This window comes from Syngnathoides biaculeatus, chromosome 14, assembly GCF_019802595.1.
Source record: "Syngnathoides biaculeatus isolate LvHL_M chromosome 14, ASM1980259v1, whole genome shotgun sequence".
Classification (NCBI taxonomy): Eukaryota; Metazoa; Chordata; class Actinopteri; order Syngnathiformes; family Syngnathidae; genus Syngnathoides; species Syngnathoides biaculeatus.
This window is the reverse complement of record NC_084653.1, coordinates 13076879-13100761: the sequence shown is the minus strand read 5'-3', so window position 1 is coordinate 13100761 and position 23883 is coordinate 13076879. Positions and strand designations below refer to the sequence as shown.

Here is a 23883-nt window from a genome sequence, read left to right as displayed (position 1 = left end):
CATAAAAAGGGGGGAGCCAAACTCATTTTTGTCATGGATCACATTCTAGTTACGGTTTCCCTTAGAGGGCTGCTATGACTGTGAAGCCATAAAAATCTTTAACCACCTCATCAGCCACTTATCCTCACAAGGGTCACAAGCGTATCCCACCTGTCATTAGGCAGGAGGTGGGGTACACTCTGAACTGGTTGCCAGCCAATCGCTGGGCACATAGAGACAAACAAACATCCACACTCCCAATCACACCTCAGGGCAAGTTGGAGTCTCTAATTAATGCACATTTATGGGATGCAGGAGAAGAACAGAGTGCCCGGAGAAAACCTACGTAGCCACAAGGAGAACATGAAAATACCACACAGGTGGAGCCAGGATTTGAACCCCGGTTCTCAGAACTGTGACGCCAATGCCTTAACCAGATGTGCCACCGTACAAAGCACTAGTTACAGTATGTGTAAATGAAGCTCCTCAACTCATTTTTTGACAGCGCTGGCTTGCAGGTGAAAAGGGAAGGCAGAGAATCCTTGTTAGTGAGGTAGATAAGGTCGAGAAATTCAAATGACCAGACTTCAGGCTTCTTGGCAGAAAAAATGTCTGAGCTCTGGAATGGTAGGTCGATTTTAATTCGTATTTTACATGTTTACTGAACCACCACATAGAAAATATTGCATCCCAAATCCTGTACTACAAAAGTTGCTTTGGTAAAATATGTCCTCTTGAACTTAGTTCCGGGACACCAAGATGCCACAGGATGGTGACAAAGCACAACTATTGTTTCACTGAAGTGCCTCCACTGCAATATTATTGGTCAGTGGCACCAAGATGCCACAAGAGAGCAGCAACGCACCACTTTCATCTCATTGAAGCGCTCAACTTGTTTCAACATAGTTCCCTTGTTATAAAGACGCCACATGATGGCAGCAAACCACTATTGTTGCCTATATTAAGCTTTTTAACACTTCAAAAAAAAAAAAGATTTGATTTGGCCTGGGTAAAAAGATTTTTTTTTTAATGAGATTAGCATATTTGCAAAAGCTGAAACATAAATATCTGGGGGTTCATTATTAACCCACACCTTGACAATTTGGACAAAATTAAGGAAAAACCATTGGGGTTGTCAGTGGAAACATCCTTAAGTTAATTTGATGTATATAGCACTTTTCACAGAGTAACTGGAATTTTCATTGTCATTTTATCCGGAAGATATCTGTGCTCAAATTTGGCCTGTTTATCAGAACGTGTGTGTATTCACTTTTGCGGGTTTCACTTTAGGTATAAACAATCCAAAGGATTTCATCACTTTATTTACCTTCATAGTAGCACCTAATTAATGATGTAGTCAGTTTAAATAAAAGAGGGAGAAAAAGCTCTCCTTTGCCTGCATAAGACTACCAAACAAATTTGGTCTTTCACAATTGCACTATATCAGACTACTGCCATACATCAAATCTTGCCATATCTCACCCAGACAGGGGCAACACTACATGACATGCATTCCGATAGCGGCATGCCCTCTCTTTCGTGATCTTGGCTTTATCTTGTCAAATCAAACAGCATCAAAGAGGCAGAACCAGAAAATGTTCATGTAATTCTAATACAGCGGAGCTGACAATCAGGCAACATAAAGTTATGTACTCGAGCAAGCAATTGCTAGCACTTACGTTTGCCAACAGCGACCATGTATGATGACCAAGGCAAGCACGGGAGGCAAAAGGGCAAGTGCAATACGCAATTGTTTTGATCCACGTCCAAGTCCACTGCCGGAAAAGTTTTGATATGTAAAGCTACATATAAAAAAATCTCCAAACCAAATCAAACATGCTAGACTTTTCATTTTGACGTTGAATGGCTATCCTTGATCAAATCGTTGGTCGTGGATTATGTCATAACACAAGAAGTTTTGCCGTTCCAGATCTGGGAAATTGCCTTCAATAGCTATTTGGGAAAATATGCGAGCTAAAATCTCTAGTCAAACACAAATTACAAAAAATGATGTAAAATGGCCTGAATTTATTTTTATCATGCTAGCTGAAGTCAGCTATAAGAATTTTGTGATCCACTCTCAGGTAAAACTCATTACCAATAGAATAGTATAGGGACATTAACAACTATGTCAATTATTAAATACACATTTTCAATGTAGGTGGTTTGTATTGACCATAATAGTATAAATACAGCTCAAAACTACCACAAAATACCATTATTCTGATGATTAGGTCATTCATATTTTTGGTCATTTGCTCAGCCACCAGTGCATGGTGAACTCCACCCAAGTAAGCTGGGATAGACAGCAGCTCACCAGTGGACCTAATGAGGATCGTGAGAAAAGATGGATGGGATTCGGTCATCACTCACTTGTCCACTAATAGAGACTCTTGTGAGCCATTTTATTAAGTCAAGTGGAGAGAAAAAGAAATGGCCACATAACACTGTAGCTGTAGCGTAAGTGTATCTACTCTAGCTCAGAGCTCTATCTAGCTTCTTCTTCTTCTTTTCCTTTCAGCTTGTCCCGTTAGGGGTCGCCACGGCGTGTCATCTTTTTCCATCTAAGCCTATATCGTGCATCTTCTTCTTTGACTCCCACTGTCCTCATGTCCTCCCTCACAACATCCATCAAACTTTTCTTTGGTCTTCCTCTCACTCTAATGCCCGGCAGCCCCATCCTCAGCATCCTTCTACCAATATACTCACTCTCTCATCTCTGAACATGTCTAAACCATCGAAGTCTGTGCTCGACAACCTTGTCTCCAAAACATCCAACTTTGGCTGTCCCTCAAATGAGCTCCTTTCTAATCCTATCCGACCTGTTCACTCCAAGCGAGAACCTCTGCATCTTCATTTCTACTACCTCCAGTTCTGCTTCCTGTTGTTTATTTAGTGCCACCGTCTCTAATCCCTACATCATGGCCGGCCTCACCAGTGTTTTATGAACTTTGACCTTCATCCTGGCCAATACTCTTCTATCACATAGAACACCAGACACCTTCCGCCAATTGTTCCACCCTGCTTGGACCCGTTTCTTCACTTCCTTACACACTCTCCATTGTACTGTATTGTTGACCCCAAGTATTTGAAGTCGTCCACCCTCGCTATCTCTTCTAACTGAAGCTTCACTCCTCCTCTACCCCTCACATTCATGCACATATATTCTGTTTTACTTTGGCTAATCTTCATTCCTCTCCTGTCCAGTGCGTGCCTCCATCTTTCTAAATGTTCCTCTGCAGACTCCCTGTTTTCACTGTAGATCACAATATCATCTGCGAACATTATAGTCCAAGGGGATTCCAGTCTAACCTCATCTGTCAGCCTATCCATTACTACCACAAACAGGAAGGGGCTCAGCCCTGATGCAGTCCCACCTTCACCTTAAATCCCTCTGCCACACCAACGGCACACCTCACCGCTGTTCTGCTGACCTCATACATGTCCTGTACTATTCCAACATATTTCTCCGCCACACCAGACTTGCGCATGCAGTATCACAGTTCCTCTCTTGGTACTCTGTCATAGGCTTTGTCTAGGTCTACAAAGACACAATATACCTCCTTCTGACCTTCTCTGTACTTTTCCAATAGCATCCTCAAGGCAAATAATCCATCTATGGTATTCTTTCTCGGCATGAAACCATACTGTTGCTCGCAGGTACTTCTTTCCTAAGTCTAGCCTCCACTACTCTTTCCCATAACTTAATTGTGTGGCTCATCATGTTTATTCCTCTACAGCTTCCACAGCTCTGAATATCGCCTTTGTTCTTAAAAATAGGGACTAGCACACCTTTCCGCCATTCTTCTGGCATCCTCACTTCTGCTAGTATTCTATTGAATAAGTTGGTGAAAAACTCCACAGTCACCTCTCCAAATTGCTTCCATACCTCCACTGGTATGTCCTCAGGACCAACTGTCTTTCTATTTTTCATTCTGTTCAGTGCCTTTCTAACTTCCCCCTTACTAATCATTGCTACTTCCTGGTCAATCACACTTGCCTCTTTTACTCTTCCTTCTCTCATTTTCTTCATTCTTCAACTTCTCAAAGTATTCTTTCCCACTACTTAGCACACTACTGGTACTAGTCAACATATTTCCATCGCTATCCTTAATCACCTTTACTTGCTGCACATCCTTCCCATTTCTATTCCTCTGTCTGGCCAACATGTAGAGATCCTTTTCTCCCTCTTTCGTATCCAACCTGGTGTACATGTCGTCATATGCCTCTTGTTTAGAGCTCTATCTAGCAATCACCTACCAAATCTAGACTTCTTACGTGACTTGGTAAGTGCTGCTGTTTAGGCCTGCAACAAAAACCCAATGGGCTCAGCTCTAGTATTTATGTGGAAACTGCAGGGAGTCCTCGGGTTGAGACGGTCTTGACCTAAAACGTTTCGACTTTACAATGCCCGTCCCCGTCAGCCTTTTTGTCTGGCTAATGCTTGTCTGTGTTTGTGCCCCGGGAGTATCTTCACATTTTTTCCCCTCCTTTTTAGACATTATCGCCCCAAAGAAGAAAACTGTGTCTTATACAAATGCTTCTGTAGCCAAAGGAAATGTCATTATCATGGAAATGAAGCTCAAGATCATAAAACGATTTGAGAAAGGAGAGACACCAACACGACCAAGGCTTCAGTCAATCGACCGTGGTAACAATTATTAAAGAAAAAGCCTGTATTTTAGCACATGTGAAGGGTTTCGTTCCTATGTTGGATACAATGATCACAAAACAAGGTTCTTTGATACTAGTCGAGATGGAGAGGATTGAAGACCAGGTTCCTTCACAATAGCTAAGCACAGCCTCCCTTTCTTCTTCTCCATCCACCTCTCAGCAGTAATGCTAAGTACATCATCTTGTTTATTTCAATATTTTTGTTTTTTATACAAAGTATTTTGATTTAAATTCTGACTTTAATGGTGGAATCCGACTTAAGTCGAAATTCGAGTTAAGTCACTATTGTAGGAACGGATCTCAGTCGTAGACCAAGAACTCTTTGTATTGCATCCTTGAATAGAGGTAATTACAGTTTAAAGTACATCTTGCTTGAATTTAATGCTACCTGAGGAGGGGCTCATTTCTTTCAGTGTTTCAGAATGAGCAGTTAAGTCAAGAGTAAAAATAATGTTTGCCTTTAAGTCTGCTATTTTACCATCAATAGCAAACCAAAGCTTTATGATGTGGTGAAGCATTCCAGTGGGCATTCAATTTACACACCAGTATAGTCCAATGTCATTTTCTTCTGATTTCTCACATCGTCGCGCTTTCTTCCTAACTGTTACCATATGTTGCAGATGAAAAATGAGAGAAAAGTGATCCTGATGTTAGTGAACAATGTTAATATGTGACTCCAAAGGCACCTTCAGTGTAAACCGAGCAGATCATATTCCATCAGAAGCTGTCACATCAGCTACCCACAGATCCCCTTTGCTGAAGTGCGTTCACAAGCAATCAAATGTGATTAGTCGTGTTAGCTTTGCGTGCGCAAACACGTGCCGGTGCGTGCCCGCGCGCGCACACACACCCATGCATAAATATTTACATTCACAAGGCACAGCATAAACTGAATGCCAGAGCAATTCACGCTGAATGAAAAGGATAGCTGAGATTCAGTCAGTGAATGGGGTGCTGAGGGCCTCCAATCAGAGAGGAGCTGGAGAGTAGACTCGTGATATTTAAATCTCCTGGCATTCATACCAACACAGATAAATAAATAAAAATAGATGAGGGCTATAGAGCTTCCCTAAAGACATCCACTTACAGATGGTGTCATTAAGAAAAACAAGATCTGGCCATGTTAGCAGATCATTTCTTCCCCCGTGCGCACCCTGTGAATCTTTTCTATACGACAACATTCACAAACAAGATAAATAATGTAATGAGTTTTGTGAATAATTCATGTGGGATCTTTAAAAAGCATTATGTTAAGCACTCCTAGACTGTATATTTTTGGGGCTAACAAAAACAAAAAGTGATGTAGCATTTTATTGATTTTCAAATGAAATAACCATTTTAGTGCAATATACATCCAATATGGTTAGAAGGGATTTTTTTCAATTATTTTTTTTAATATATATGCTCTCCAAAGGGCAACATAAGATGCAATGAGATAATTTCACAATGAAACCTCAAAAGTCAAGTTCCGCTGATGTTGCCTAAATCACAAGATAACCAAAATCATAATTTCTAAAACTGCACAAAACATAGGCACTTGTGAGACAGCAACATTTTGCACAAGTTGAGCAGCTGTGTCTTACTTTATCTTTGGCTTAATAGTGACACTCCTGTATGTTTTTACACCTCAATACAGGGTGTCCTCAAAGTCACGATACCCTTTCTTTTTTGCTATTTCTGAAGATTTTTTTGAAGAGTGATAAAGCCTTACCCATAAAAACTTCAGGTTGTTGAGCAAAATAATCATCTGCCGCCCAAAACCTTTGAACAGTCTGAGGGTCCTGTTTTGAGAAAACTTGTCATAGATAGCGTAAATTACACTGTAATGCATTGCGGCAGTGTGACGGCCTCAGAGGTTCTTAACCTGCTGTTGAGCTGCAGTCGGGGATAAACAGTTTTGCCTCAAGATATGAGTTGAATTCATTTTGTGACAATTTTCATACAAAAAACACTCATATTTCAAATCATCTTTGTCCAATGGAAAAAATAGAAATACTTTTAATCCGTTCCAGCTCACCCCTAAAATAAAAACAAAACAATGTAATTGTTTTTTTTTTAGCAGGAAAAATAGCACTCTATATTATCTATCCATCCATCCATCCATCCATCCATCTATTTTCTTAGCCGCCTATCCTCACAAGGGAGCGAAAGTGCTGGAGCCTTTGTCAGCTGTCAACGGGCAGGAGGCAGGCCGCAGCCTGAACTGGCTGCCAGCCAATCGCAGGGCACATTGAGACAAACAGCTGCACTCACAATCACACTAGGGGGCAATTTAGAGTGTCCAATTAATTTTGCATGTTTTTGGGATGTGAGAGGAAACGGAATTGTCCGGAGAACATCCACGGAGTCACGGGGAGAACATGCAAACACCACACAGGGAGGGCCAGGATTGAACCCGGGTCCTCAGAACTCTGAGTCCAACGCTTTCTCGCTGAGCCACCGTGCAGCTGACGTCATAATATTTTACCTTCTAAGAAGACAGTAATGGCATGACATGACACGAAATGGGGTCCGCTGTATTTTTTTTTTTTTTTTTTTTGCTTCAGTGGACATTAAGCTACTCCTTCTGGTGTGCACACCGCGGCCACTTTGGGGCAGTGTAATACAAACATATTAATACACACTGAGATAGTCACACGTTACTCCCCACTAACCCGCATACTAATATTTGTTATTCTTCACAAAGGTTAATATATATATATATATATATATATATATATATATATATATATATATATATATATATATATATATATTGTCTATACCTGTATACTGTAGATGTGTTACTCCGCTGTTATTGTGCACATATGCAGTAGGTTGAAAAAAATTACTCAGGACCCCCTTACATTTTTCACTTTTAATATTACAACCATTTATTAAAATCATATAAGTTACTTTTTTTTCATCATCAATGTACACACAACACGTCATGTTGATAGAAGAAAGCTAAATTGTTGACATCTTTGTTTTGTTTTGTTGGTAGGTGAACCTTCGGCCCAGTCTGAGGATATGTCTATGCAGCTGAAAAACACCCCCGCAGCTTGATGCTGCCACTGAACTGCCCAGTGCCTGTTTTTCTCCACACATACCGCTTAGAATTAAGGCCCAAAAGTTTGATCTCAGTCTCAAACCAGACCAGAGAATCTTATTTCTCATCATCTTGGAGTCCTTCAGGTGTTTTTTTTCCAAGCGGGCTTTTAATTTATTTTTCACTGACGAGAGGCTTTAGTCGGGCCGCTCTGGCATAAAGCTATTTGGCCAGTTGATCATTTTAATCCAAGCCACCAAAAAATTGGTATATGGAAATCATACCTATATCCATTTGACCTTGTCCTATAATGGTGAGTGGTTCCAGCAGGTTGAGCTTTAAAGAAACAACGCCACAGGAGGTGTATGTGGAACTGATCTGATCTGATCTCAAATGTGATGCCGTCTTAAGAGAGAAGCTCAGCTTTCAGACTGGATGAGTTTCATGCTTCATTAAGAGCTGACAAATTTCCAAAAATCCAAAAGATGGCACACAGGATGCCGGTGGTGTTTGGCTCCATACACTGCATGTGTGCGAACAGACTTTTACTGTGATGAGGTTGCTCAATGTGTCCAGATGGCCAGCTCTGGGAAGGGTTCTGGTCGTCCCAAACGTCTTCCATTTAAGAAATATGGAGGCCACTGTGCTCTTTAGAATACTTAAGTGCAGCAGATTTAATTATGTATTTGTAACCTTGGCCAGGTCTGTGCCTTCCCACAATTCTCTCTCTGAGCTCTTCAGGCAGTTCCCTTCACCCCATGATTCTCATTTACTCTGACATGCACTGTGAGCTGTAAATTCTTATATGACAAGTGTTTGGCTTTCCTACACAAATCCAATCAACATATTCAAACACTGCGATTGGCTGGCAACCAGTTCAGGGTGTACCATGCCTCCTGCAAGTTGACAGCTGGGATAGGCTCCAGCACGCCCCGCGAACCTTGTGAGGATGAGCGGCTAAGAAAATGGATGGATGGATGGATGGATGGATAATCAAACACACAGCTGGACTCCAATGAAGGTGCTGAACCATCTCAAGAATGATCAGAAAAAATGCAAAGCACCTGAGTTTCGTATGAGTGTCACAGCAAAGGGTCTGAGTGTTTATGGCTGTGTGATTTTTCAGTTTTTCTTTTTTTTTTAAATCTGCCAAAATTTCAACAATTTGTTTTTTTCTGTCAATGTTGGGTGCTGTATGTACATTAATGAGTAAAAAAAAATCAACATAAATGATTTCAGCAAATGGCTGCAATATAACAACACCTGAAAATTTTAAGGTTGTCGTAATACTTTCTGTACCCGCCATGTTGGAAGCATTATTTGTTGGGATTACCATAAACCGACTTTACTAAAGCGACGTCATGTGGCCATTTTAAATTCATGTACAGTATAGTTCTCTTTGTTTATGGGCAGGGGAATGCTGTACTCCAGTACGTCTCCTTCAAATATTTAATGTGACAAACAATAGAGATTGTTTATTTGAATCAATTTGATTAGAAACAGAAAACCACAGATTAGAAATTAAAGAGAAAGTTTTGCACAGAAAAGAGCTGTAAGACTGTAAATCACTTACTGATTTATAGTCAAGTATCATCGCTTAGGATAAAAAAACAAAACAAAACCAGAGGATGGTCCTCAGCGCATAAAGACACCATACAGCATTTACCAAAGACACAAAAGTGCATTCTCAAATCAGCATTGTAATCTTTATACAAAGAACAACTATTGACGAAAAAGCTGTCTATAGTTGTAAATATTACTAATCACATTTTTCAGGTGCACAAACCTGTAAAACAGGATAATTGCCACAGTTTGACGTTGGAACATCATTTTGAGGTTAAAAAACACTAGGATGGGTGAACAGATTGTATTCAATCTTAAATGTTAAGATGTATCTTTTTTTGTTTTTTTTTTTTGCCTCTGTTGGAATATTTTGAAGGTGTTACAGGATTATGTCGCAGTAGAGACTTTGGTGAATACTCACTTTGATCAGACTTTGTAGGCGATGCGGGGCTTATTTTCTCTGTGGAGTTGTCACTCCCCTCATCCAAAACGTAATCAAAATTCAGGATGAACATCATCACCACACCCTCCTCATTCTTCACCGGGATAATGTGAATGTTACACTGGAAGTCTGACCCTGAAAATAAAAGATAGAATAATGCTGATACAAAAAACACTTGACCCATGCATTACCCTTCTCTTTGAAAAAAAAATCCCTTTGCTTTCCTGTGGATCTTAAAGGAAAAATGAGGAGAACTTGATCTGATTTAAAGGTCAGTGCCTGCATATTAGAGCCTATGAGAATAGCTGAGCTAAACCCTAAGGGTTACACCATATGCATCTGCAGTATAGATTTATTCGATAGCTTCAAAATGAGATGAAATATAGAAATATAGCCTTTAGACACCATACAGTGGCGCTGAATAGGATTGATCACGAGCGGGTGGGGGAGAATTGGAGCCAATCTACAATGTGCTCAAAGGAACAATCAGTACAAGTGAGCATCACAAAAGCCAGTAGAGCAGAGAAGCATCCGGCGTCTAAACTTAGACATGAACCCGGAATATTCTCAATTCACAAATGTGCTGTTTATATCTGAGGGAACGCGGGCGATTGATGCCTAGAGACATGTCATCCTGCCAATCTTACTCACTGGAGCCTAAAAGTAACAACCGCAATGTAGTTTGCTATATTAACACGCTGACACCTCATGTGATCCAAGAGGAAGCTATGTTGTGCTAGAATTTGTTTTTTTTTTTACCCTACTGTGTCTGTAATACCGTAATCATTTAAATCGACAGCCCTCAAATTATAGAAAGAAAAACGGCACCATCTAAAACTCCACTGTTGTAGCTCTCTGTTTCTCTTGTTTTGGTTCTCTGACCTAAAGAGGACACGCACACAGACATATGCACACAGGGACACACACACGCACGCACACACACACGTACACATATTACCAGTGTTCTCTGTAATCTCCTCAGGGCTCAACAGACACCCTGCCAGTAGCATTCATTAGCAGTAGACTTGCTGTCTGACTAAATATAACAAGCTCGGTCTCCTGCTAGATGCCAGAGTTGCGTTGGAAGGATTTCGACGTCGAAACTCCCAGAAGTGATGTCCTCGCTGACAGTATGATGATGTGATTTGAAAGTGTGTGCGCTAACAAAGTATTTTTGGGATGCCGCCACAACCCAGCTTATTAATCGGAGTCCGTGTTGTCGGCTATTGATGCACACATCGACGTAGCCATCTTGTCTGTCGTCACGGGAACGCAAATACTATAAGGAATGGATTTGGAGAGCTAGAATTTCAATGGAAAGCTCTTTATGCCTTTCCTAACCCTCCCACCCCCAAATTATTCATTCCTTCAGCCTTGCAGGGCTAATTCTAAATTACAGTCTCTGTTAGTTACTATAGCAGGTCACATCCCTGACTTCAAAGCACTACTTTTGTCTAAATTACCAATCCAAAATCATGACCTTATCTACGTAGTCATGTTTTACACATTTTACTAGAACGTATTTTAGGTTTATTTTTATTCTTATCCTCACTATATCTTACTTCCATTTTTATTGTTTTCATAGGATTTGTTTTAGGCTTTATGTACAGTATGTGAATATCTGTATTTTAGTGCTGTCTGGGAGAGTATGGAATTTCTCTTCTGTAAGTGAAGGTCTACAAAACACTACTTTTATCAAAATGAAGCTCCTCAACTCACCCCAACATAGTACCTTAAGACCAAAATACCACAGGACAGAACCAAAGGAATGTTTTGGGTTCTCAGGTGAGTTTTTCAGTGTATAAGAGAAGGACGGGTTCCCAAGAAAATTAGAATTTATGAATATCCGGCGGTTCATTGTACATATTTTCTTTTGGATCTCATTACACAGTGCAAGTGTACCTAATGAGATGTTGGTGTTGTTTCGTCTTTTAACAAAGGCAATATGTTTTAATTTTCAAATGAATCCACGAGTCTAACCTCTGAAAATCACGCTGTTGAGCACAGTTCTCGACATGTGGGAAAACAGATGCCAGTGCTCCCTTGGCACTGTCTTTTCTGGCAATCTAAATTGCAATCTGTCGCAGAGAGCTGAAGATGACCCTCCGATAATGTGAAAATGTCTTCAGGTATGTAAAGTACAAACACGTCCACATGCCCTTGGTTGACCTTTCGGCAGCCGTGACTGAGATGGGAGATACCGATGGTACATTTTGACTGTGGCGTTAAGCGTCCACGTTACAAATAGCCTTTGGTTACACAGCATGAAATGCTCTGGGGTATATGATGACACATTTTACTTTACCAATATATTACAGTTGACTACACGCCTATGATATGAAATGTAGGAATTTCTTATCAGCAAACATGCCTGACTGTGGCGTATTAGTCATAATTATACACAATGCAATAATGGTTCTCATTGTGCAGCCAAAATGAAAATTGTCTTTGCTTGTTTTCTTTCCAGAGGAGGAAACAACAGTGCTGCTTATAGGCTTAGCGACGGGGGGGGGGGGGGTCCACTCCTCTGGTGTCCTGCTGAATGTCATCTCTGCCAAAATGCTTCAAAGAGACGCGGTGAGAACTGAGCAATCAACAGTGTATCTGATCTCATAATATGGTGTAAAATGGCGCTTGTTGTTTTTTTTATTTTGGGGAAAGGTGGTTTTTTTTTATTAATGTTTTATTATTTTGCTAAACTCTATTCAGCTGTTATTATCATCATGACTTTATGACTAGATTTTGTAGATTCACTATAAATTTTCATCCTTTTCCAAGGGGTTTGTGCCAAGTTTATCACAGACTGTACAGAAATTACGAGGGTTTTACTTTGCAGTTTTGGAATATTTTTGAGTATAATATGCAACACAACATCTCTACTTGAATTCTCAAAGCAAATATATATGATTCATGTACCTTAATATAGCAGATTCCGACTCTTTGGGATGGGATGGTTGGATTAATGAGACTAGCATCAATATCATCACCATGGCAACCTCAGATCGCCTACTTTATTCATCTTTAAAAATGATGGATCCGCCTCTTGATGTGAGCGAGCTTTGGTGCTCATTTCATTGTTTAACTTGAATATAAATAGAATTCCAATTCTTGTTCTAACACTGGCGGTGGTCACAGTAGGCGTAACAAGTTTACACTGCCCTTTATGTGCCAGGTTTGCATGATTAAAAAAAAAAGTACGTAATACATTGGTGCAATACTTTCCCTACTATTATTGCGGATATTTAAATTTCAAATTTAAAATTCATGTTGCTCTAGTTTTGTGCCATCGCTGACTGCAATTTAGAAGCATTTTTAATTTCTTCCACCTTGACTAAGGCTTGAGTTTTAGGAGAAGAAAAACAACTTCAAAGCTTCAACCGCTTCGCTGTAAAGGCTCCGTCACACCATGACGTTCTGGTCAACGTCCTCTGAACATTTCAATCGTTCTATTTTTCAGCGTTCTCAAACGCGCATGAAACATCTGCCGTGTAATTAACGTGTGTCTAACGCATGACTTAACGTGTGTCTAATGCGAGAAAAGTGTGTAACAGAGACCAAATAAGATACCCCTAAAAACCATTAGCGTGTACAAACGCGTCATTGGGGCGCGACGAGCGTGTTGAACGTGTGACCAATGGGTGAATAACGACAGAAAAGCGTTTTGCTGGCGTGTATTTTTTACAGTGGAACCGGCACTAAAACATTGGAAAGTTCATAGTCACTTCAGTTGTTGTCGTGAGTTAGAACAGTGAGCATTATGCCGCCGAGAAGAAAAAAAGTTAGGGCGCAGACTTCAGCAACTAGCGCAGCTAGTAAGAAAGCTAAGCCTCTTTCATCACGAGCAATGTGTTTGGAGCAAAAAACAACAGCAGGAGGAAGAGCAGGTCCGCGAAGTCACGCACCATGTGACACCACCTGGGGACCCTAAAGACCTTGCAAACCCCAGTGAGGACGGTCTGACAAAGAGACAAAAGAAGCAGAGAAAGGATTGCAGGATCCTGGACTGGGCTGTTCAGGATAGTCTGGTGGAGTTTTTCCGCGAAAACGAACTGCTGCTTTCTGGATCTTCCATAGTAGGTGTTCTCTACTGTAGCTTAATATTGAAAGGACCTTGCTTACAAAGCATCGGTTTATATACCCATATGCATGGAAGTTCGGGAAGCGCTCGAATGATGCTCAACGCCAAACGATGCTCGTTTCACTTTAGTTACACGCTGTGTGCGCTAGGGGATTGTTCAGTGGGCGTTGACAGGTCGCCAGTGAGTCGTTCACTGCAAAGCAAACGATTAAGTAACAACCAAGTAAAGCTAGAGTTACGACTGACTAATGATAGGCAAACGCGTGCAACGCTCGCCGAACCTTAGTAAGACGTTCCGCAGACGTTCTTGAACGTTCTGCAGCGTTTAAAATTAAACGTTGATGAACGCTGGTCTTGGTGAGAACTTTTGTGCATGTTCAAAACTTTTTTTCCGGACAGGCGTTCTCCGCCGATTCCCAGCGATCATTGACGTTCACTAGCGTTCAAACAACGCTCTTCTGGAGCTATCCCGGCGATCATGGGCGACTACCAACGTTTCCTCAAACGGTATAAAACGCTGACCAGAATGTCATGGTGTGACGGGGCCATAAGCGTCATGTTCATTTGGTAATGCGATTCGTTGTGATCGGAATGCAATTGGTTAATTCTGAAAAAAATGAGAAAAATGTGCATACTTGTGCAACCACAGTATTTCAAATGAGTACGTTTACCTTTTCTCACAAATATATAAGATTTTCATTGTATTGAGTTGTAAAGGTTATAGGCAATCATATATTTTCATAAAGCAACAATTTGAGTACAGTAGGGCTGTGTAGATCTTTTCAATTCAAAGTATGTTAACGATGTTTTGAGTTTATGTCCTACACTGGGTTTAAACAATTTCCATAAAGTGAAAACTCCTCTCCTGACGCTAATTCAGTTGACGCCATCAGCAATGCTGACTTGTCTCCTTAATAATTGCCTCGGCAGCTGTGACAGCTGAAGTGCAACTGTTAAAATACGACATTTCTTCTTAATGAGCAACACGGCTGTGTGTACCTCGCATACAGGGGGAGGGGAAAGTAACAAGATAATCAATTCATTATACAGTATAATTGTGTTAAGAACTGCTGGGAAGGTTCATTCTGCTGACAGATACAAAAGGGGGAAAAAAAACCACAACTAAGACTTAACAAACACCAACAATATATTTTTCACTGGCCTGAATGAACTGAGACCATCTTGGGACTGGGCGACCTTTTCATGATGGACATTTCATTACTGCTGATTCTATTTCCATGATCAATTATTTAAACACCGCTGTGACATGGAGGGATCTTTCGAACAGTGACTCACAGTCCCATATAATGCTCTTGTCTTTGAACTCAACTACATTTAATAAATAACCAATACACTTGGGAATTTGTTTCAATACTGCACTGAGCCCGCTCTTCCTCCAGTTTTGAATAATTACTTTGGTTTGTATTTCAAGTCGTGTACCATGCGGAATGATGAATAATAGGTGAGGGTTTTTCCTTACTGTATGCAGACTTGTTCACAACAAATATATTCCTGACCACATGTTGACAGTTGTGAGTTCTGCTTTACATTTGGACTCTTCTCTATTTGACTCTATTTGAAGTATTATGGTCTCATATTAATCTGCATAAGATGATCAGCTTTAGTTAGAAACACGAGTAATAACGTTGAGCCTGGTACTTGTTTTTCTGTTTTGTTTTTTCCCGTTCGGTACTCTTCTACAAAGGTTTGACCCATACTGCTGCTCTTAAACATTACAGCCGCAGACCATTGCCCGCTGGTGGACTAGTTGAGAATGAATTATGACGTGTTTAAGGCCCAGGGCTGTTCTGCTTAAGCCAATACGCAATTCTTCCGAGCCGGCAAGGGTGTGGCAATGCAAGCTATCTCGCCCTTTGTATTGGGTCTTTGGGCCTTGTGGCCATATCTGAAGCGCTTACAGCTACACACACTGGCCTAATTTCATCCTCCATCAGTGTCACTGCAGCCATTGGGGGATAACTAGCAGCTCGATCCACATTACGTTTGTGGTCACATTTATTGAATCATGATATTTTGCCATGCCATCTTTTATTCTGCTTAATTTAGTACTAATGTTGGCAGGCTTAATGGAATGGATGATAAAAATTTAAATTGCCGCGCAGCAACTGATTAGAACAAAAAAGACAGATGGTATGAAGGGGAATATTAGATTACATCCTCCAATACAGGCATCCCTGGAGATTAAAATAGCGGCGGGTGAACATTCCAATCCAATAAAATACGACAACTTGTTGTTACATTGCTCAAAGCAAATAATTCTTTGTGGTCAGAAATTATAAAATAAATGGGACACATTTTCCAGGTTTCAACTAGAGACTTGACATTCACACCTTCTTATTTACTCTAATTCAAGTTTATAATAGGGGTTGGACCGAACTGTTGACTTTACTACTCTGCAACGACATTTAAAGCTTAAAGTCGTCACATCAGTAATCATCCTAAATTCCTATCGCCAAATTTAAAGAGGAGTTTGTCTGGTGCTGCTGTCGTCATGCTATATGCACAGCGTATGTAAATATACATCGAAATTGACGGCCAGCGAGGTGATAAGGTTTTAGTCTTCATATATCTGGGGAGTTACAAGAGTAAAAAAAAAAAAAAACCCAAACAAATAAGCAAGTTGTGGATGAGAAGAACGGCTAGCCTGTCTTGCTTCGGCTATTCCGACGACACTAATCAAAATATTCATACTCCTTGTACCATGGTACTGACCAAAAGGAACGAGCGTAGCTGCACCAACTCCATCTTTGTCACAAATGTGTTATGTCCAATAATATCCTGGAAACAAAAGTGCGATAACTTTATTCATATCACAATACGCAACAAAATCACGACACGTGGGTTGCTTTACGACACTGTCATAACACCTTGCTACAAGTGGGTGGCAATATTTGACCATAGAGCATCGTCACTTGCAAAATATGCGAGTCAATTCTCAAATACAATCAAAGCAAAACGGAAACACTGAAAGAGAAACACAAGATTTGAATCATTTTAAAGAAACTCTTAATTCTTCAAAAATAACATTAAAATTTTTTTTGTGCTGTATCTGTGTAAAAAATCCTTTTGCTTAAAAAAAAGGCCTTTACTCAAACGGTGATGTCAGATTTATGTGACTTTATGTGACAATCCTCAAATCTTTGAACTGGCTCACCAGGTTACCTGTGTTTGTGCTTCTGTTAGAAAACATCAATGACATCATCAATAATTGACCCCCACCACCTAGCATAGAATCCCATCACTGCTCATAGATTTTAAATCCACTGAAATGAGAAATGCTGTGTATGCGTGTTTCTGCACCAAAAAGCGTGGAGGGTGATGAAAAATTGATGCGCCGTTTTTGCGGGCGACGCATCCAAGTGCAGCGCAGCACACCTTGCGCTTCCTCTCACGCTTTGTGTGGGCGGGTTGCCCCACGTCACTAGACCCCGTGGTCCCCTCTGTGGGAAGTCACCTATGAAACCCGGCACCCACACATGCCTCGTGTCCCAGATCATTCGGGGCAGTTAGCTAAGCTGCCGCTGTTATGTAGTCATTATCCATTTAACTTCTCTCCGTCTGCTCGGTGTCAGCTTCCTTTTGTTCCGACCCGCTCCGGTACAAAGTATTATTACACCCAGTGGAATTGGATAGCTTTATAAAGCCATCAAGAGAAAGCATTTATCTCATTGTTTATGCATTGTCATCGGAAGAAGTCTGCATGGTTGCTATTTTCTGCCCTTTCTCGATTGGGGCCAAATGAAAGGAAAATGTGGCTTCCCGCGCTGTCCCTCCAAGGTCCGCCATGCTACTTTTATTTTTAAGCGTAAGAAGCTCAACATTTTGCCTCCTCGCCGCGATGAACCAAAGCTTTGTTGCTCGCGATATCGCATCGCTTTGTCAAATTCCCACATCGCTAGGATTTCCCACAGCATTTACTGAATGAAAACAAGCAACACAAAGAAACACTTGTCTGTACGCAGTGATATTTAAAGCCACAGTAGCCCATGTAATTTGACTTTAACATAATATCATTGCAATAAGGAGAATATTGTATTGGAGTAGCTGCCATTGACATAGTTCGGGACATGAAGATCACTGACTTCATCATTCTATCATATCAGTTGAACAACTCAAGATTTTCTTCCAGTTGACGATGATGTGATCAAACTTGAGTCAAAGCTGATCCAAAAAATGAATCATTTCTGTTCCACTGTTTCTATTTCACTTATGATACATATTTAGCGATCAGTGGATCTCAGCCTTTAAGAGAAGTAAAGTCGTTAAGTCAACTAATCCGTTTCACCCCCATCCGCATCTTTCCTATTGGGATTTTCTATTTTATTGATGGTCAATACTGGGAATATTGTGTTAACATCATCTTAATATTGACAAAGTACTATATGTCAGTTTATATGTACACTCAAGGCATTGTATTTCCTTAGATTTGGATCCCGTGAGGAACCATGATTGTAATTTTGGGCTTGAGCTGAAATAGTATGTGGAAACATCTTCTGGAAGGTTGGACCAGCCAAGAAACTGCTGGTGGTGACATTACTGATGCTGATTCTAAGCTTTATATCCTAAAAAAACAAGACATATCATTATGAAATTGAAGGTTTTATTACATTCTTTCTGGGAAAAAAAGACTAACATGTGACATTTGAAGCAACTCACTGTAATCATTTTAATTATTTATGTTATGTATATCATTTTTAATTTTTTGACACATTTCGGTTCAGTGTAGAGCAATAATGGAAGTTTTGGTCTTGATCTGAAAAAAAAATCTAGGAAAACTTGTTCTTAAGATACAGCTGGTGGTAACATTTAAAATTTTGCGTTTAAGTTTTGGGTGTATGCATTAAAGACATACAATACGTATTATACAAAGAAAATCAAGTATTTTTCACATCCATTCTGCATAAAAAGATAAAATGACTTTCACCCTTAGTTCTTGAAGCAACAATTTGGAATAACTGAAAGCAAACACTTCAAATACAAAATAAAATCAGGCACTAGCGTGGGGAACAATATTTAGAATTTTGATCTTGAGTGTCCAGGAAAACCTGTCCTGGAAGATCCCTTGACCAGCGAGGAAACCTGGTGTATTAGTCCACTGATTTAGTGTGAGGCTTTGAATGCATAAACAGTATGAAATAAGCAGAACATTAAAAAAGGGTTAAAAACAGCATTTTTTTTGCACCCTTTCATGAAAAAAAGACTGAAAATACATTCATCTTTATCTCAGAGTCAAAGTTATTGCTATGGAACGCCACTGATAAATTTAATATTCCAGCCATTGAAACCCCTAGAATGGAGCATTCCCTACAATAAAAAAATAAAATAAAATACATAGTATACCACTAACTTAATCTTTTTTCACATTTGCTAACAATTCGTCCTTGTCAGTGTCCGTGTGATAATCTAGTTTGATGTGCTTTGCATCGTATGTGTGTGTGTGTGATCCGTGACAAGCATTAGGTCAGGGTAAACGTGGGGGCTTTAGTACAAAAAGATTAACTGATTTGAATGAAAAGTGATTGCTGGAAACGAGTTTGTGAGCGGAGAACATGACACGTGGCCTCCATGTCCAAATTTCAGAGCATCTTGAATCAATAGCGTTCGTCGCCATGAATCTTTCAATCCCTCGTGGTATAGCGGACTCCCGACCGCCATACCGGTTTTAACGCATTTGCTCTGTAAGCTGCTCATTCCCAGTCGCTGCGCTGTCAGGCCTGCCATCTTTATTCATGAGCACACACGTGCTGTCTCAACTCCTCTGTGGAGTATTAAGAGTTGTGTCTTGAAGCCGAGGATTGCGAAGCGGCAGCGAGCGTCGCTGATGGTTTCCCAAGCCCTGATCTTCCGTGCTCATAGGCACATGATGTTAAAATGGAGCGCGCCTCCACATACAGTGGATTGGAGCACAGGTTGTTGGGGGGGGGGATTCGAGGAGAAGTTGCCTAAAAATCCCGCAAACACCCCACGACGTTCGTGGCTTTGCAAACAGGCCCTTGAGTGTTTTGTGTAATTGTCTTGCGTGTTTCAGAGACAATCTATTTTTGCAGTGTGGAGCATCTGGCTGTTAGTTGCCTTCCTCTCGATTAACAAGAGGGGAAAAGGCAAGGCTGGTGGCGACTGATGGTAGATTAAACATGTATCCATGGCCTAGAATCTAATCAAACTCACAATTAAAAATTTAAAGATCTGGCTTTGTATGATTAAATAAAATATCACTGCATTTTCTCCTTCTTTGGAATACAAAACTCACAGGGGCGGGATTGCAGGTGCCCAACACGCGCATAGCACCCAAACCACAGGAAACAAATGAAAAAGCATGTCGATACTACAATATGTCACGCTGACCACAAAAAGCTCATGCGAGAGCACGCCAGGAGGTGGTCAATCTGCGGATTGGTGCCACTGAGCAGCAACATCGCATTAATTCGCTCTGACCAGGGATTGCTGTCTCTGCAGTGCACCATTCATGGCAAGGCTGGAATCCGCCACAAATGAATGACAAGAACCTCCGTTATTGTTGGAGCCAAAACGCCTTTGCATTAACGGAGAGCATTTCTCTGCAAAGCTGCCGGAGCTGGCGCCATCACATGCACGGCAATATTAAAGATTAGTGAACTTATCCATGCTCTAATAAAGCTACTGTGCGCATTGGCTGAAAACAACATGGCTTAAACCACCGATGCTTTAAAAATCTCCATGTGTGGATCCTATTTAAGGTGCAAATCACAAAACAACCAGCTAAAATGTAATGCTTGAGCTGTTTTCCTCATCAAAGGGATTTTCTTAAATGACACCAATTAAATCCAAGACTATTACAAACAAACCCACAAGTAGAAGCCATTACATCTTCCAATGTTTTCACATGGATGCTACCACTACCATTCACATACAGGAGTAGTAAACCTCTTTGGATATGAATGGGAGCATTAAGACATCGCATTAAACTCACTGTAACATCCAATACAGAGCGGTGTCTGCCAGGGAGGTATTGTTTTAAAAATCTAGATGAATATCGGGCTTTAGAAATGTACTGTACAGTGCATAGTCACACCATTAAAACAGTCGCTATCATTTGTATGATTAAATAATGCAAAAAGAAGCAAAAATGTCCAAATTCATAATTAAAGATGATCTGATCTAGATATTGATTAAATTTTTAATCTGGCAATGTTGTAAAAGTGTTTATTGTCACCTTGTAAATACATTTTTGTATCATCTGGCTAACAGATTCATTTTCAATCAAACAAGTGTTGATTGTATACTGTCCCCTTATACAAATGAAAATGTGTTTCAAGTATTTTGACCAACGATATAAGACAGTGCAGTTAGACACAGCTACAAACTACACCAAAAGTTATATGAGTGCAAATGTCATGAAATCGTGCAGCTGTATCTAATATTGAGGCCAGTGTGTGTACATAGAATTGATAGCATACTAAGCACTTGCTTTATTTCATTGTGCAAACGCAAGGCAAATGCTTGCGTATCCCGATTTTCATGCAAGCACAAGGCACGTTTACCAATTGGCAGAACTGGTCTGCGTCACCCTGGGCTTTCCGTGCAGCAGGCTTTATGACCTTGGAGATGCACCTGGCGTAGTGACTGTTTGGTGGCAGAAGGTCGGTTTAAATTTACGGCTGCTCAGACCAAGTCTAACTGCCACTGCCGAGGTCCACCGCTGATCTAACATGCAGGCAGATTCAAGAGTCCTCAGATATATTTAAGTCGCCCGTGGGTATCACTAGCTCCTTCTGTATTTAGTAAGTGTACCCACTCACATTCCCCGTTGCCATACTGGCCAGGATTATGCCATTCATGCACAGATCATTGTGATTACGCATCGTCCTCTTCCGCACAGAGATGTCTCTGTTGAGAATGACATTGTGGCCAATTTAAATGGAATGAGAGTAGCCACTTTGATTGGTGGCGAATGAGTTGGCTGTAAACACACCCACAGTGGTGCATTCCGCCCACTTTCAGATCCGCAGGCTGGCTTGGGCTACGAAATTTCCAAAACAAGTGTATTCCACCCCTGACTCACAGTTACACTCTCCACCACTCTGGATTTACGCAGGTCATGAAATAAGACCATGAATGTTATCCACTTGAAGGTATTTTCTTTTTTTTTTTCTTTTTCGAACAAACGATTGACACATCATGAATCTGTCTTCATCTGATCCTCTGGTGGGTTGTACATCTAATTAAAGGCACAATAGGATGTCAGACATCAGGTTTTTTTCACAGATCATTTTACTGATGTACTACTGCCATGTCATAATCACGGTTACAACAAATATGACCAAAACTGTTTTTTGGCAGAAGAATATTGCAAACTCCATTATTACATTCTAATAATCTATCTTTGTTCACATATCTATGGCAATCTAAAATGACAGGCAGAAAACACATCATGCTTTCTCACTCAATATCAGAAGGTAATTAAGCTGTGTATCTTCTTCTTGTGACATTTTATTTTTGGGGCAGTGTGCTTTGGATGAACGATAGTCGTGAAACTGCAAGAGAGTGTACCCGAAACTCTGGTGGCAGGTGAGTGAGTGTATGTAAGGACAATGTTGTTACCCGGTCTGTTACCAAGGTTGTCCTATCTACATGATATCAATGTTCCCTACTGGATGTCATCAATGTTTGTGTCAGGGGTGAGAGTAAGTGATACCGGGCTTAATAGCGACGCTCCACTCACAACAACAATATCAGATCACTCTAGCGGGGATGATGTGTGCCTCTTGTTACTGACTTAGACCCCGTCTCTTGGATTGCATGCCACCCTACCCAGCGCTCTGTGGGCAAAAGGTCAGTGACTCACCATCCTTGCGGTAGTAGGTGATCTCCACCTTGCGCTCCTCAGAGCCCCTCAGAGCCAGGGCCACCTGGCCGATGGCCTCCTTATCCGTTTGGTCGCCGTGGAGGAAGTCGCACGTGCACGGCTTCTGCATGATGTCCGGCCTGGAAAAGCCCGTCATCTCGCAGAAGCCGTCGTTGCAGTATATGATTGCACAGTTTTCCACCCTGGCGTTGGCTATCACAAATTTACGGTCTGCAGGGGTGAAAAGAAACATGAGAGCACTGCTGTGTGCTGGCGCACCTGACCTTGGAGGTGCCGTGTTCACAAATAACACCCATTAGGGTGACACTTTCTCCTGAATGAAAAGATCCAAAAGTTTTTCTATTATGTGCTTTTGCAAAAAATATATATAGCTTCTTAGACATTCTTTTCTATTTCTTTAGAGTACACTATTAATTTTAATAAATAGAAACATTATAATATGGTTCATTGCATTCATTCCTTTAATAAAATAATAATAATAATAAAACATCATTTCATTCAACATTGTGCACAATTCAATACATATTCCAAATGATACTTACTCTGACCCTCGAATTTCCGGATAATTATCCCAAGAAATGTGTTTTGTGGAGCGACGTGTCCTCTTCTCACTGGCATGTTTACTCACAAAATATCGCGCACTCTCGTGCGCAAAAAAAAAAAAAAATCTCCCAGAGAGAAGTTACAGATGTTGCCAGTTCGCAGTGCCGTCTTCCTCCATAAGCAAGCTCTGCCGCTCCAGCTCCGGCTCCACGCAGCCTGCCTTCTTCCTTCCCTTCACTTCACTTTAAACGACCTTCCCACTTGTTTTATCCCACTTGAATGCAGGAGGAGGTGAACGTTCCCTCGCACTCGCTCATCTTTGCTCCATTCAATTGCATTTGGCCAAGCATCTCGCGTTTAGGGACGGGGAATGAGAAGAAAGCGATCCTGGCGTGCTCGGCAGCGGAGTGTGGGCGCGTGTTCGCGGTGACTGGGCGATGGTGCGTCCCAGCCTTGTGACGTCTCTCCCAGGGGGGCTTAGAGTTGCCTCCACCTCGTCTGGACGACTCCCACCCTGGCGTCGAGGCAGGATTATCTGTGACTGTATATGCATCTAAAGGGAAAACTCCCCCACAAATAAATATATTAAAATTGAAACTTTGCATCTATTTAGAATGCAAATACCATGTACCAGTGGCTCTCAACCTTCTTCCATTAAGTATCACCTGAAGAAAATACTGTGCTCTCCACCTACTACCACAATTACCACC

The 23883-nt window shown here is 40.9% G+C and overlaps 1 protein-coding gene across 1 annotated transcript in view; it reads right to left on the bottom strand.

Moving 5' to 3' along the window:
* The window catches only part of LOC133512059 (potassium voltage-gated channel subfamily H member 7-like), a 54338-nt gene extending 30965 nt beyond the window's left edge, over nucleotides 1-23373 (bottom strand). Inside the window, exons 1-4 of the mRNA XM_061841308.1 lie at nucleotides 23173-23373; nucleotides 22610-22840; nucleotides 9666-9821; nucleotides 3959-3961 (exon numbers count right to left, since the gene is read on the bottom strand). Coding sequence (XP_061697292.1) covers nucleotides 3959-3961; nucleotides 9666-9821; nucleotides 22610-22840; nucleotides 23173-23248 — 466 coding nt within the window. The 5' untranslated portion in view covers nucleotides 23249-23373. The remainder of the gene's footprint in view (nucleotides 1-3958; nucleotides 3962-9665; nucleotides 9822-22609; nucleotides 22841-23172) is intronic.
* Nucleotides 23374-23883: the final 510 nt, after the last annotated feature.